Raw genomic sequence first — 17357 nt, 5'->3', positions numbered from 1 at the left:
TCTTTCTATAGTTGAGGTGTCAAAGGTGATAACTAGGGCGTAGATCCTGCCCAAAGTAAGAAGAAAAAAAAAACACCATAGGCCCACATTACCAGAGTAGGAGCCAGAAGAAATGACTCCCCCTCTCATTTTTCACCTCCAACTTCCAAACCCAGACAATAAAAAAACTACTTGAGACATAAATGAAGGACTATATAATGTCCAGATGTGTTGTGCACATTGCATCTCCATCATCTACAAGACCAATGACTTTATCAGTGAACACATGAAAATGATTTGGCCTAACATTCTTTTCACAGAGCTATGCTGCTCACTGCCAGATGACTGTAACTGACTGACCGGATTTCCCATAGTCTGCGGTACCAGTAAAAAGAAAAGGAGAATCCTAATTAAAACTCAGGACACACATCAAAAGCAACACCCAACAAGAACATTATCATTGAACTTAACCCCCTGATGTTCTCATTTAATTGTTCTGCTCATCCACTTCACACAATCTCACTCAGAGATTATTTTTCAGCTACCCCAGCAGGTGACTGGACCACTGTTCTCTTAGGCATTTGAAGGATGTGTTTGATTTGGAAAATTATGTGTGAAGACACATAAGAGGCAATCAAAGTTAGGGAAGGATGTATGATACAAAATTTATAAATTAAATTATTTTCTGGTGTTTTTCTAAGTTGTCTTCAACATAATAGCATTACATGAGCTAACACCACCTTAATACAGGCCCACACAACTTGTGGTATGCCAAAGGATCCTCTTTACACACAAAGGATGTTTTCCTCTACATTTTTCTGGAGCCACCCGAAATCCTTTGGCATGCCACAAGTAGCCTGAGGTCTGTAAGTGGCCTGATGGCTGCAAGTTGTGCAGGCCTGCCTTAAAATAATGAAATGGGATGGATTATAAGGAAGACAACTCATAATGAAACAGGAATGTCAGGACTGAACAATCTATAATGAGAAAATTAAGTCCTTAAATTACAATTACAGACCAGTTTAAAAGAAACTCTAAGAACTTTTCATTCTATAGAATTTGCAAAGAAATTATCCACTTAAGATAAAGCAGAGTCTTCTCACAAAAAGAAAAAAAAAGGCACTACTGTTTGAAGAATCTCCACAGTGTTAAGAGGGCCAGAAACTGGAGTCCACACAATTAGTCTAAAGGACTAAATGTAGTTATTTTCTTTTTCTCCCTACAGGATTTCTAGAGTCAGCTGATAGTATAAGTAGTGAATAAGGTTGAGATCAGAAGATCAGAGAATTGCAGATCTAAAAGGGAACTCGGACCTACTCCAAGATAACTTCTAGGTAAGCAAACAGGCTCAGAGCGTGACTTACCGAAGGTCACACCAGAGTCAGGATATGAACCCAGGTCAACACTCTTACCATTATGCCCCTCTGCACCCAGCAAATGAACCATCAAATTAATTTAAAAAATCAAATGTTTTAGATTTGATACAACACTTATTTTAAGAAATGTTCTACATACTAAATTTTGATTAAATTGTACATATAACACATGAATAGACATCTTCTTACTCTAAAATTAGCCTTTGTGTAAACTACAAATTGTTCCCAAGGGTACCATTAGACCAAAGGAATATGTTCATTCTTCCAAAGGAAAGAAAATTAATGATCATAAATGAATGAAGGTGAAATCAATAAACTGTACTAATGTGCTTTTATTTGCTGATAGAGTGATATTAGTATAAACATCAATATTGTTCAAATGTGTCTACTTAGGAGCCTTTAGAAGAAAGCTTAAAGAAAAAGCTCAGATGTTTCCAGACAATGCAGAAAGGTTTACCTTTGCTAATATCTTTGCTGAGTCTCAAAGGTTCTGATTTGTAATTGAGACTAAAACAACTAATATCATCCAGTGTTACTGAACAAAGTGTAAACACCTACTCAAATATCAGACAGCTAATCAAATCTGTAGCCGCTAGCATCAAAATCAACGAACAAAGAGAGCATTTGAGGTTCTGCTGGCTCAGCAAGAAAGATGACCTCTTATTGTTCCGGTCAGGAAGAGATGGAAGTCCCTAGAATTTCTTTCAATGTCTAAGTCAAGGAATCATTTTGTGGCTTGAAAAGCAAGGGGAAAATGATGTCAAAAAGAAATGAGCAGCAAGTGCCACTGGTGACCCAAGAATAGAAAGTTATATCTGCCCTGTTCTATAATCAAACGCAAACAAAGCATTCTACTGGGGGAATTCTACAAAGACAGAGAAATCCAAATGCTTGGTTAGCCTTAAAAAAGTACTAGGTAAAAAGAAATTATAGCAAGCTAGCCACAGCAGTAAAGACATCAGAAAGAATAGAAAGTCAGCATGGTTCAGGGAAGGACAAAGGAAGCCACTCCTCACATTGTGCCCCATGTGACATCCCTTCCCTATTCCTTTAAGAGCTAACCCCGAGGGCAGCTAGGAGGCACAGTGGATAGAGCTCAGGCTTTGGAGTCAGGAGGACCTAAGTTCAACTCTCGCCTCAGACAGATAACACTTACTTAGCTGTGTGACCCTGGGCAAGAGCCTACTTCAACAATATTGTCTTCATCCTGGAATGGGACTGCCATATCATGAGAAGACCTAGCCATAGTACTCAATTTCACTTCCAGGTTACTTTCTGCTCTGATCCACCTGCATATCAGCTTCCTTGCCCCAATTCAGGTATCTTCTTTCCATCCACCTCACCCCTAGCTTTCCAGCTCACCATTATGTGTTATCATACCCCATTAGAATATAAACTTCTTGACAATAGGGCTGACTTCCTTTCTTGTTCTTGTATCCTAGGGCTTAGCAAGATGCCTGACAAATCTTTGCACTTACTAAGTGCTTCATTGCCTAATCAAGTTTAATCACTCCTTTTCTATGTCTCCTTACTCTTTGTCTATAAAATGCTGAGTTTGGCCTCTAACTTAATACAAACAAACAAACTCAATTCTGGTTATTTCTTCAAACTATTCTTCTTGATTTTTCTGACTTTATTAAGCATCTAGAGTTGTCTACTCTCCCATCTCTTGGTCCGGCACAATGCTTCATTTCTGAAAACCTGATAAGGACCTTTTTTCAAATATCATCAAAATATCTATATGAATCCAAAAGCAAGTGTCACAAACAGTGGGGATACACTAGGATCTTCCCCAATAAATATGGGAATAAATTAAGGATGTCCACTCTCCTCAATATTATTTGATAAGGTTCTGGAAATGCTAGCAAAAGAAAAAAAATTAAGGGCATAAAGATAGGCAAAGAAGAGATAAAACTATTCCTATTTGTTAATAATATGATGGTTTACTTACTATATTGTATAGAAGCAACAAAGATACTAATTGAGAAAATAGATTCAGCAAAGTTGCAAGCTACAAAATAAACCCTTAAAAAGCAAAAGCATTTTTATATAATAATAAGAAAATCCAAGAGGCAATAATAGAATGGAAAATCCCATTCCAAATAACTAAAAATGTATAAATTATCTGAACATAAACAGATGAATATTCGGTACCTGTGGCTAGGCTATGCCAACATAATAAAAATGACTTTACTCCCTAAGTTAATCTACAGTTTTAATGCTATGCAATCAAATTATCAAAGGGATACTTTACAGAATTCAATAAAATAATAACATTTATTTTGAGAAAAATAAAAGATATAGAATATCAAGAGAAATACTGAAAATAAGTAGGGATAAAAGGAAATAATACCTCCACACCTCAAAATATATTGTAAAGTAGCAATCATCAAAAACATTTGGTACTAGTTAAAAAATAGAGAGTAGATGAAGAGAGCAGACTGAACAAGGGATAGGGAAAACAATGGAAATCAAAAACCCAGTGTTCCACAAACTAGAAAACATAAATTCCTTAGGAAAGAACTCCCAATTTGATCAAAATGTTAGGGAAACTACAAAGTGGTCTGGCAGATATTAAGCTTAAATCACCACATTAAATTATATTACCCAATACATTTAAGTGAATATGTGATTAAATGCCATAATTTTTTTTTAATTAGAAGAGAATTATATGATATATGGACACGGATAGGAGACATATTCTTAACCAACCAAGGGATAGAGAGAAATACAAAATGTAAAACTGGTAACTTTGGTTTCATGAAATTACTAAATGAACAAAATTAATATACCTAGGATATGAAGGAAAGAACTTAAATGCGAAAAATACATTGAATTATTTTAATAAGCATTTGGTATCTAAAATATATAAAAAATCAACATATGTGTGTGTGTGTGTGCACATGTGTATCCAGCAGCCACTTCCAAACTGACAATCGTTCAAAGGATATGAAAAGTTCTCAAAAGAAGTACTGAAAACCATTAACAAGGAATGAAAGAATACTCCAAATCCCCAAATAATAAGAGAAATGCAAATCAAAACAGCCCTAGTGTTTCACCTCACATACTACAGATTAACAAAAATGACAAGAGATGGGAATAGTCAACATTTGATGTTTTTGTGGGAAGGTAGGCACACTAGTGCACCATTGGTAGAACTATGAATTGGTACAATTAGTTTGGAAAGCAATTTGGAATTATGCAAATAAAGTTGCTAAACTGTCCATACTTTTCAGCCCAGAGATTCCACTACTAGATACATACATACATGCATGCATACAGGATTGGAGTTTAAGAGAGAGATTAGAGATGTCTGTATGTGCATACATATATACTAATTATGATTTTTGAAGTTAGATATTATAGATCTATGATAACTGCTGAAAGGAAAACAAAAGTTTACATTCTTCTTATCTGTGAATGAAACACTTATGAAAATTAATCATGTACAAGTACACAAAAACCTTGTAAACAAATGTAGAAAAACAGAAGTATTAAATACATCTTTGACTAACAACAATGCAACCAGGTTATAATCAACAGAGACCGTTTGAAGAAAGGATTTGATTAGTTACTGAACTATAAAGCATAACAAATAAATGACTACATGTAAAAATAAAAAGTCTGAAAATCAAATGGATGAATTTAGAAGTTAAAAAAGATAGACAATGAATAATACAAAGAATGTTAAGAGTTGGTTTTTTAAAGAAAAATACTAAGAAAATACACAGAACTTTACTGAATTCTATGTTTTTGAAAAAAGGAAAACCAAATTGACAGTATCAAAAATGAAAAAGGAAAATTCTTATCAAAGGAAATAAAATTATTAGAAATTTTGTCAGCCAATCATAAGCAATAAAACTGATAACAAGTGAAATGGATGAATATTTAACAAAAATATAAAACATCCAGATTACCAGGAAAAGAAATAGGGCATTTCTAAAAACCCAATCTTGGGGGCGGGGGATTAAGTCATAAAGAACCTCTCAGAGGAGATAAGAGGGCAAAAGGGGGGAAGTATAGAACCAGATGAATTTATAATTGAATTCTTTTACACTTTCAAATAAAATTATTTTAATGTATACTTTTTAAGAAAAATTCAGAAAGAAGCTATGTTATCAAACTGCTTCAATGAGACACGTAAGGTACAGATGACTAAAACAGGAAAGAAAATGCAGAGGGAAAAGATAAAAATATACTACAGACTAGGCAGTCTTAATCTTTTTATGTGTATCATGAACCTCTTTGGCAGCAAAGTGAACCCCATAGGCTACTTCTCAGAACAATATTTTTAAATGCATAAAATAAAATGCATAAAAATTTTGATAAGGAAACCAATTTTTTTAAAATGAAGATATCAAAAATTTTTTTTGAGTTCATGGACCCCAGTCTACAGCAAAAATACTTACTATGGTGAAGAAAGGTGGCCTAGTAGTACAAAATTTCAAAATCTACTACAAAGCAGTGATCAACAAAACATTCTGGTACTGGTTAAGAAATAGAGTGGTGCATCAGTGGAATAGATTACACACAATATACAGTAGTAAATGACCATAGTAATCTAGTCTTTGATAAACCCAAAGATCCAAGCTTTTGGGGTAAGAACTTACCATTTGTCAAAAATTGCTGGGAAAATTGGAAAACAGTGTCACAGAAACTAAGTATAGATCAACATCTCACATCATATACCAAGATAAGGTCAAAATGGGAACACGATTTAAACATAAAAATGATACTATAAGCAAATTAGGAGAGCATGGAAAATTTTATCTGTAAGATCTACAGATAATGGAAGAATTTATGACCAAACAAGAGACAGAGGGCATTATTGGATGTAAAATGGATACTTTGGTTACATTAAATTGAAAAGGTTTTGCACAAAAGAAACCAATTCAGCCAAGAATAAAAGGGAAGCAGAAATGGAAGTGGGGTGGATTTAAGCAAGTCTCTCTAATAAAGGATTAATTTCTCAAATATATAGAGAACTGAGTCAAATTTATTAATTTATTTTTGTTGTTTGTCCTTTATTTTTTCTATTTTTATTTTCCCCAATTACACGTAAAAACAATTTTTAACATTCAAATTTAAAACTTTGAGTTCCAAATTCTATCTCTTCCTCCCTCTCCACCCCTCCTTATTGAGAAAGCAAGCAATTCGATATAGGTTATACATGTGTAGTAATACAAAACACCCATAAGAGTCATGTTGTGAAAGAAAACATAGACAAAAAAATTTAAAAAAATAAAGTTAAAAAGGTATGTTTCAATCTGTATTCCGATACCATCAGTTCTTTCTCTGGGGATGGGCAGCATTTTTTATCCTAAATCCTTTAGAGCTGTCTTGGATCATTGTATTGCTGAGAATAGCTAAGTCATTCACAGCTGATCATCTTACAATATTACTGTTACTTTGTACGCAGTACATTTCGCTTTGCATCAGCCCATGCAAGTCTTTCCAGGTTTTTCTGAGAGACTCCTGCTCATCATTTCTTACAGTATAATAGCATTCCATCATAAACACATACCACAACTTGTTCAGCCATTCTCCAATTGATGAACATCCCCTCAATTTCTGATTCTTTGCCCCCAGAAAAGAGCTGCTATAAATATTTTTGTATATATTTCTGTTTTTTTATCTCTTTTGGGATACAGACCTAGTAGTGCTATTGCTAGGTCAAAGGGTATGCATGGTTTTATAGCACTTTGGGCATAGTTCCAAATAGCTCTACAGAATGGCTGAATCAATTCACAACTCCAACAACAATGCATTGAAGTCTCATTTTTCTCACATCCCCTCCAACATTTGTCATTTACTTTTTCTGTCCTATTAGCCAATCTAATAAGTATGAGGTAATACCTCAGAATTGTTTTAATTTGCATTTCTCCAATCAATAGTGAGAGTATTTTTCACATGGTTATAGATAGCTTTGATTACTTCATCTGAAAACTGATCATATCTTTTGATCATTTATCAAATGGGGAATGGCACTTTCTTTGATAAATTTGACTCAGTTCTCTATATGTTTGAGAAATAAGGCCTTTTTCAGAGAAACTTGCTTCAATTTTTTTTTCAGTTACTATTGCTAACTGTATGTCACGCCATCCTATCCCCCCCATTTATTCTATTCTCTCTCTCCTTTCACCCTGTCCCTCCTCAAAAGTATTTTGCTTCTGACTACCCCCTCTCCCAATCTGCCCTCCCTTTTGTTACCTCCTTCTTTCTCTTATCCCCTTCCCCTCCTACTTTCCTGTAGGGTAAGATAAATGTCTCTACTCAATTGAGTGTGTATGTCATTCCGTCTTTGAGCCAATTCTGATGGGAGTAAGGTTCACTCAGTCCCCTCACCTCCCCACTCTTCCCCTGTCATGTAAAAGCTTTTTCTGGCCTCTTTTATATGAGATGATTTACCCTATTCTATCTCTCCCTTTTCATTTCTCCCAGTACATTCCTCTCTTACACCTTAATTTAAGTTTTTAGATATCATCCCTTCATATTTAACTCATACCTGTGCCTTATATATATATACATATAATATATATTATATATATAATATATATATTATATATATATTATATATATATGTACTCCTTCTAACTACCCAAATAACGAGAAAGATCTTATGAGTTAAAAATATCATCTTTCCATGTACGAATGCAATCAGTTTAACCTTATTAAGTCCTTTATGATTTCTCTTTTCTGTTTACCTTTTTATGCTTCTCTCCAGTAATTTGAAAGTCAAATTTTCTATTCAGCTCTGGTCCTTTTATCATTAATGCTTGAAAGTCTTCTATCTCATTGAATGACCATTTTTCCCCTGAAGGATTATACTCAGTTTTGCTAGGTAAGTGGTTCTTGGTTGTAATCCTAGCTAATTTGCTCTCTGAAATATCATATTCCAAGCCCTCAGATCCTTTAATGTAGAACCTCCTAAATATTGTGTTGTACTGACTGTGGTTCCATGATACTTGAATTGTTTCTTTTTGGCTGCTTGCAACACTTTTTCCTTGACCTGAAAGGTCTGGAATTTGGCCATGATACTCCTGGCAGTTTTCATTTTGAGATCTCTTTCAGGAGGTGATTAGTGGATTCTTTTAAATTCTATTTTGCCCTCTGGTTCTAAAATATCAGGGCATTTTTCTTTGATAATTTCTGGAAAGATCATGTCCAGGCTCTTTTTTTGATCATGGCTTTCAGGTAGTCCAATAATTGTTAAATTATAAATAGACCCTGGATCTATTTTCCAAATCAGTTGTTTTTCCAATGATATATTTCACATTGTCTTCTATTTTTTTCATTCTTTTGGTTTTGTTTTATTGTTTCTTAATTTCTCATATAGTCATTAGCTTCCGTTTGCTCCATTCTTATTTTTAAGGAATCATTTTCTTCAGTGAGCTTTTGGACCTCTTTTTCCATTTGGCCAATTCTGCTTTTAAAGGCATTTTTCTCCTCATTACCTTTTTTGACCTCTTTTATCATTTGGCTTAGTCTGTTTTTTAAGATGTTATTTTCTTCAGTATCTTTTTGGGTCTCTTTTACCAAGCTGTTGACTCATTTTTCATGATTTTCTTGCATCACTCTCATTTCTTGTCCCAATTTTTCCTTTACTTCTCTTACTTAATTTTCAAAATTCTTTTTGAGTTCTTCCATGGCCTAAAGCTAATTCATATTTTTCTTGGAGGTTTTTGATGTAAGAGCTTTGACTTTGTTGTCTTCTTCTGAGTGTGTTTTGATTTTCCTTGTCACCATAGTAACTTTCAAGAGTCAGAGTTTTTTTTTTCTCTTGTTTGCTCATTTTCCTAGCCTATTAGTTGACTTTTAACTCTATGTTAAAGTAGCTGTCCCAAGCTTCAGGGGTTTTATGCAGCTGTTTTCAGAGTTACTTCTAGTTACCAGTAAGTTTTCAGTTCTTTCAAGGTGATATGATCTAAGGAGAGGTATTTAGTACTCTCCTGGCCTGTGCACAGGTCTGTGAATGACCACAAGCACTCTTTTCTACCCTGGAACTGTGAGAAGGGTCCCCCCTCCACTGTGGCCACAAGCTCTGTTATACTAGTGCTCCTTCTCTTCCTGGGACTGTCATCCAGGACTGTAAACCAGATCTGAGTATGGACAAATCAACAGAGTGCTGCTTCAGTGCTAGCAAAGAGACCCCTGTAATCTCCTTCTGAACAGTTATTCAACCTCATTACTGTCTGTAGGCTGAGAGCTCCAGAAGCAGTCACTGCTGATTCAATCACTCCCTAGGCCTCCTCCTGGTTTGCTGTGGCCAGGGCTGTACTGGTGGGGTCTGTGCTGGACTGCACTCCTCTATCACCCAGGTGAGACAGACCTTTCCTGCTGACCTTCTAAGTTGTCTTTGGCATCTGTGGGCTGAGAGGTCTGAAAACAGCTATGGACTTCACTCCTCTTTCACCATGGTGCATCAGACCTTTCCTGCCAACCTTCCATTTTGCCTTGGTCTGGAAATTTGTTTTACTTTGTCTTTTTGTGGGTTCTGTTGCTTCAGAATTTGTTTAGAGTCATTTTTATAGGTATTTGGACAGCTTTGGGGAAGAGCTCAGGTGAGTCCCTGACTATTCTGCCATCTTGGCTCTGCCTTCTGAGCCAAATTTATAAAAATAAAAGCTATTCCCCAATTGATAAATGGTCAAAAGACATTAACAGGCAGTTTTCAGATGAAGAAATCCAAGCCATCTATGGTCATATGAAAAAAATGCTTGAAATCACCATTGATTAAAGAAATGCAAAACTCTGAACCACCACCTCATGCCTATCAGGTTGACTAATATGACAGAAAAGGAAAATTACCAATGTTGGAAGAAATGTAGAAAAATTGAGACACTAATGCACTGCTGGCAGAGTTGTGAACTGATCCGACCATTCTGGAGAACAATTTGGAACTATGGCCAAAGGGGTATACAACTATGCATATCCTTTGACCCAGCAATATCACTACAAAGTCCGTTTCCCAAAGAGATCAAAGAAAAGGAAAAAAAAAAGACTTGTATGTACAAAAATATAGCACCTCTTTTTGTGGTAGCAAAGACTTGAAAATTGAGGGAATGCCCATCAATTGGGAAATGGCTGAACAAATTGTGCAATATGGTTGTGATGGATTACTTCTGTGCTATAAGAAATGATGAGCAGGATGGTTTCAGAAAAACCTGGGAAGATATATAGGAACTGATGCAAAATGAAGTGCAGAGAACATCGTGCATAATAATAGTAATAATGTACAATGATCAACTGTGAATGACTTAGCTATTCTTATCAATACAGTGATCTAAGAGAATTGTAAAGCACTTATTTTTAAAAATGCTATCTACCTCCAGAGAAAGAATTGATGGACTCTAAATGCAGATCTAACCATACTTTTTTTTAACTTTCTTTATTTTTCTTGTTTTTTTCTTTCTGGTCTGTTTTCTTTTGCAACATGGTTAAATATAAAAATATGCTTTGCAGACTTCACGTGTAAAATTGATATCAAATCGCTTGCCTCTTCAAGGGGGAAAGAGGGGAGGGAGGAAAAGAATTTGCAAGTCAATTTTTTTAAAAAAGCAAATTTTTAAAAATTTACATGTAAAATAAAATTTTATAAAGAATACTTACTACGTATAGACCAATATCTCTATTGAATATCAAAGTAAACTACTGAATAAAATATTATCAAGGAAACTATACACAATGTGTTTAAAAGATTATATACACCATGTCAAAGTTGGACTTTTCTGAGGAATACAAGGATAGCTCTATGGTAGGGAAAGATTTAATATAACAGACCATGTTTAACACAAAAAGCAACCGGAAATCACTTAAATATATCAATAACTGCAGAAAACTAATTTTTAAATAAAATTCAACAACTATTTATGAGAAAAACTTAGGAAAAGCATAGAAAAATGCTTGTTTCCTAATTGTGGTAAGTAGTATCTATCTAAAGCCAGGCGCTATCACCACCTATAACATAGAAATATTAAAGGTGATTTCAATAAGATCCAGGGTAAAGCAAGTATATATATTTTAACTACTATTAATTGATATAATTCCATAAATTCTACCTATAGTACTAAAACAATGAAAAGAAATTAAGGGAATTAACACTGGCAAAGAAGATACAAAATCTCTATTTTCTGCAGATATGAGTTTGTTTAGGGAAGTCACAGCGATATAACTTAAAGACCAAATGAAACAATAGCTGCAGTAAAGTAGTAGAACATAAATTAAACTCATAAAATCATCAGCCTTTCTTCATATTATGCAAGAAAACCCAGCAGAAAGAGAAAATGAAATTTCAGTTTTAAAACAGTATGTATAAATTATCAGGGTGTCTACCTATCAAGAAAGACAGAGGAATTACGTGAAAACAATTTTGAAACAGAGACAGAAATAAAAACATAAATTAGGGAAGACTCAAGTAATTGGAAAGATCCTAATGTTCACAGTTGGACTATTCCAATGCAATATAAATGACCTTAGTTAAAATGATTTCCATATTCAGTACTGTATCAATCAAAACTTCTAAGGGGTTGCTTTATAGAATAAGAAAAAAAGTTAATCAAGCTAAAGAAACAAAAGGTAAATAATCTCAAGAGTAATAATGACCAAAAGAAAAAATAGATGGGAGGGAAAGATATAGACCTAGCAGTATCATATTTCAAACTATACTACAAAACAGTAATCATTAAAACTATTTAGTACTGTTTAAAAAATAGATAACTCAATCAGTACAACAGATTAGGTACAAAAGACATAGAAGTAGATGAACATAGTAACATAGCTTCTAACAAAACCAAGGACACCAACAACTAAATTTCAATGAGAACTGCTAGAAAAACTGGAAAGCAGAGTGACAGAAAATTGGTTTAGACCGAAATTTTACACAATATACTGCAATAAACTCCAAATGGAAACCTGATATAGAAGCGAAAGGCAATATCACCTTAACAAATAGAAGAGCATGGAAGGTGATACTTTACACAATTATGAATAGGAGAAGAGTTATTGACCAAGCAATGGATAGAGAGGATCAACAATTTTGATAATGATGATAATTCATCATCATCATCAGCATCGTCATCATCGTCATCATCCCCACTAGTACTCACCAGAAATAATGATTGAATGTATAATTCAATATCTCAAGTATCATTCCTATCCACCCTAATCTTAATCAATCATAACAATTTTAAGAACAAAAATTTAATCTGAAATCCTCAAACATTAAACTATCACTAAGGGATACAGTACTATCATGGATTTTAACTCTATTCACACTATCTAAGATGATTTATTAATATAATCCCAACATTATACTTCAAAATTGAGTTGCTAAAAATTTCTGTATCTAATAGTTGGTAATTCATACGTGGAAAAGTAACTATTCCATTTTAAATCACAATGGGGCCTAGGATCACACTTAATTCTTTGCTCGGGCTCAAACTACCAGTTAAAAAGTATTGTTTTTAATTCCAAGCCTCTCCTACAAAATTATGCTTCGTACTTCTTATCCTTCAATGCATTAGGCTTATAATTTAAAAAAAATATTTCCTCTATTTAACATTACTCACACGACCAAGTGAAGAAAATGCACATATCTTATCATACTAGCCCACATCTTTCTGAACAAACTATCCAGATTAACCAGGTGAGAGGTATATACCATTGCCAAATACGTCAGCAATCTTAAAAAAAAAGACAATGGAAACATACTCTTGAGAGAAATGATTATTAATAACCAATGATTGGGGAAGATCCAGAGTTCCCCTTTTTTCTATAGTCCTTATTTCAAATTTCAGTCTCTTAAAGGACATTACCGATAATGAGACAGAATTAACTCTCCTCAATCTTGGTCAGACCCCATCCAACCTGCTACTCAGGTTTGGGTGGGGATAAATTCTTTGAATAGTTTGCCAGAGTCTGGGTAACTTAGCAGTAAATGATATAATCGAAGTTCATTAGAATAGGTCCAGCCCCTCATTGTAATATTCATCCTCTCCTTCATTGTTAACCAATCAGAGTTGATTATTGTCCTCAGGAACACCCTTTTTCCAAGGGCATTTAAGCCTTGAGCCTGTCGCCATGATTATCTTTGGCATTCAAGAGTGCCACTAACCTTTTATTAAAATGCTAGTATTATTAATAAGATGATTCATTATCCAGAAATTATGTCTCTCAAATTTTTTAAACATGATTTGTCCAAAGATCTTGAGTTTAAACATCAATTTTCTTATCCTTCCAAATCCTAAAAAGTTTTATCATCTCTATTTTATTGACGCAACAATAGCAACAATGACAACAACAAAGTACAGTATGGTGCCACGATGGCCACATAATGGAACTGGCATGTGCTTTATCTATACCCACCTTTTTATATGCGATCCAGTCAAAAACCCGGTCGATGTCAGTGGCCTGGATCACTTCTTGGGATACTGGGTGTGAACTGGCCAGGCCATCAAGTAGCATCACTTCGTGGAGCACATCAGTCAGAAATCTCTGTTTTTCCTGCAAATACAGTAAATGGGGTAATATCATGGGTGACGTATAATTATGTACATTCTGTTCACAACAACACAAAAATAATGTGCATCACTAAGAAATGACAGAAGACTGGCTTCTGATGGTGAATATTAACTTTTGCGAAGACCCCGATAAAGGAAATCAGCATATAAGAGAAAGCAAAATTGGTGTGCAAGGGTTGGTTCTGGGTAAACGTATAGCAAAATCCAGCGGAAATGAAATTTCAAAATTTGGTAACTCAACTTATAAGAAAAGTAAATGAAGCGACTGATTTGCATCAGTGCACTGCAGTGTGAGGACTGAAATGTCAGTCTTAAAGTTTAAGGTAAGTCTGCTGTCATCACTCTGGCCTGATTTAAGCAGCTTCAATGCTCTTTATGCCACACACATATGCACAAATATGCATATTTGCTAGGATTGAAAATAGTAATAACTATGAAAATATACTAAATGAAAAAGTAATATCTCTACACCTGCATATGTATAGAAAATAATAAGTACTTGGTAAAATGATTTACTCGGTGTTGTGAAGATATCAAAACAGATGGAAAATTTTTAAACGGTTTCTCTTTCATATACTGTTTTAAAATATTTTCATTTGCTCTGTATGTTTAAAAATGTGTTGTGACATTTGATGTGTTCTTGGCAGTGCTTGGCACACAGTAAGCACTTAAATGTATTTTCATTCATTCATTTATGTTCTACATAAGTTTAAAAATGTTTTTTATGTTTAAAAAGAAAAGGTGACTCTTTAATGAAATTTTCCTTAGGAACAGGCTGAGTTTTAGCAGCAATGCTCCCAACAACTGCCCTGGTCAACTGTATCAAGATCTTCAATAAGAGAAAAGAGGATATAAGAAGCAGGTTAAACCCAAAGTGGAAATAAGGATGACAAGAGAAAGCTCATTTCCTTCTCATTTCCAGTCTGCTTTCAACTGGAGAGAAAAAAACAAAATCACGTGACAAGACGTATGCATTCCTGTGAGTTTTCATTTTGAGAAGAAGGGGTGCGGCACAGAGAGTCTTCTGCTCTCTGGGTTGAGTGAAAATTGCCCCTAATTAATATGATGAATACTACAGACATAAAGTTAGAGCCCAAGTTACTCAGTCATGCCTAGCTCACTGGAGTTAAAGCCTCTAAGCTTTCTGTCAATAGGATAAGTGCAGCAAGGATGCTGACTTAGGAGTAAATTTTGTTGGCAAGCTTAGTGAGAGGAGGCAGAGAGCTGGCCATCACTCTTATTCATCAATTGGCTGCTGATTCTGGGCTAGTACCCAGAATGATTGGGGCAGTCCATCTTGCAGGATCCTGCTGACTGTGCCTTGCAGAGAGACAGGACTCCATTGGGGTGGGAGAGGGCAGACGCTCGGGAGGAAGAGGGCTGAGCACAAGGCCGTTCAAGGAGTGTGCGGCACGGACCTGTGTCCAACAGATTGGCACCCTGGGGCCATGCCACGATGGCTCATGCTTGTTTTATGCCTCTGTCAAGTATTGGATAAAGAAGAACAGTAATTGAGAAGTAAAGTGACAAAAGAAAAGCAAAGTTAGGTAACACATAGAGTAAGATAACTTCAAAGTGACTGGATTTTTTGTTACATTAAACTGTGTTCAAAGGGGTAGTCTATTAGATGTGTGGCTATCAGGTAAATGGGGGACAAGTACTGGGCCAATGTTTCACTGGTCTAATGAATTCCTGGCTGAGGAAACTCTCTCCCCCAAGGCAGAACAGTATTTTCTCTGCAACTTATAAGAGAGTTATCTGAGACACTGAGATGCAGAGAAATGATTAATTAGCTCAGGGGTGATATAGCCTCTAGGTTGTAGAAGCAAGGCTTGAACCCAGGTCTTCATGGCTGCAAAGCCAATTTTATGTCCACTATGCTGTGTTGCCTTTCCATTGTCTACATACTAATTGAAAATGTTAATTCTACATTCTAATAAAGAGCTTATATTTTTATCTCTTGACTGTGTCTCTGTCTGTCTCTGTGTGTATCTGTTTGTCTTTGCCTCTCTGTCTCTCCCTCTATCTCTATATGACTCTGTTTCTGTCTCTCTGACTATCTCTGTGTTTCTCTGTCTCTCTCTTTCTCTCTATTTCCATCTCTTTGTTTCCATCTCTCTCTCTCTGGCTCCATTTTTGTCTCCATGTCTGTTTATCTGTCTCTGTCTGTCTCTGTCTGTCTCTGTCACTCCCTGTCTCTCTGTTTCTGTCTATCTCTCTCTCTCTCTCCATATATATATATATATATATGTATATATATGTGTGTGTGTGTGTGTGTGTATGTATGTATATATGTGTATATGTGTATATAAAAAGACAGATTGCTAACCTGTGCTCCCCTAAAGGAATCAATTATTAATGGTTAAACTCAAATTACTGACCAGCACCAGAGTAGTTGTTCAGCATCTCAGAGGGCAAGTTTTAGCAATCCAAAATCCTTAAATATTCAAATAATTCAAACTTACCCTTTGTAACAATAACAAGATTTCTTCAAACAAAATCTCATCATTGTATTTGAGTAAGTATAGCCCGACCTTCACTAAAGCCCTACCCCTACCTTGATTTTTTTATCTTGCTGTGGAGGTAAGCCTATGCTCCTGAAAGCTATGCCAGAGTGGGCACAAGCTCTGGAAGGTCCTAACAAGCTGGAAAGGTTTTGCACGTGGGTCTGGAGACAGGCTACATTCTTATTGTCCAAGGACCAGCTAAGGGCATCAGCTAAGCTCATCATCATGCTAAGCTCATCAGCCAGTTGGCTGCGGAGTAATGAATTTTTCAGCCACAGTAATTCTCAAAGACCATCTACTAAATTGTCAAGGGGTTGTGATCCACACTGGTGGCAAGGAGATGCCCATGCTGAAGAAATCACAGATTCTTAAAGTACTAATGTCAGAATAGCAAAAAAAAAAAAAAAAAAAAGGTCAAGTACCCTGAATTTTCAAAAACAAAAGCCAGCCTCAACATTGCCTTAAGTTACGCCTCCCCAAAAAAGATAAGACAAACCACACCTTATTTTTTAATGATAGATATCACCTCTAGATCTGAATTTAGAGACAAAAGTTAAACACTTCAAAATTCAAAGACAAAAAAGGAATTGTGATTTTTCAGTATCTACATAAAGCTCATGAATTTTGGGGAAAGCACATTAATGCTACTTTGCAACTGGATAAGAAGAGAATATTAAATGTCCAGCTATACTTCATCTTGTCCTATGATCATTTTTTTCTATATCAAAAATCAATTTAAGATTCGATTGTCAAATTGTAGATTAAATGACATAAGTGATAATTTGTAGGTGTGTTCACAATGTATTTTGGAATTTCAATTATCAAACTATAATACAAATTATATGATAAACTTAAAATTATTTGTCTTAAAATACTTTAATATTTATCAAAAATAAAACACTAAAATATATCATAAATTAATCAACTCCATCTATCTTCATTCCTTGATATGAATGTCTTAAAACAGTAATTTAAGA

General features: G+C 35.0%; 1 protein-coding gene across 1 annotated transcript in view; it reads right to left on the bottom strand.

Annotated features, from left to right (window-relative positions):
* The window catches only part of TRHDE (thyrotropin releasing hormone degrading enzyme), a 463679-nt gene that overhangs the window by 195036 nt on the left and 251286 nt on the right, over positions 1-17357 (bottom strand). The window contains exon 6 of the mRNA XM_027874288.1: positions 13719-13856. Coding sequence (XP_027730089.1) covers positions 13719-13856 — 138 coding nt within the window. The remainder of the gene's footprint in view (positions 1-13718; positions 13857-17357) is intronic.

Source organism: Vombatus ursinus, unplaced genomic scaffold, assembly GCF_900497805.2.
Source record: "Vombatus ursinus unplaced genomic scaffold, bare-nosed wombat genome assembly UNPS02003292.1, whole genome shotgun sequence".
NCBI classification, from domain to species: Eukaryota; Metazoa; Chordata; class Mammalia; order Diprotodontia; family Vombatidae; genus Vombatus; species Vombatus ursinus.
This window is presented reverse-complemented; position numbering and strand designations above follow the sequence as displayed.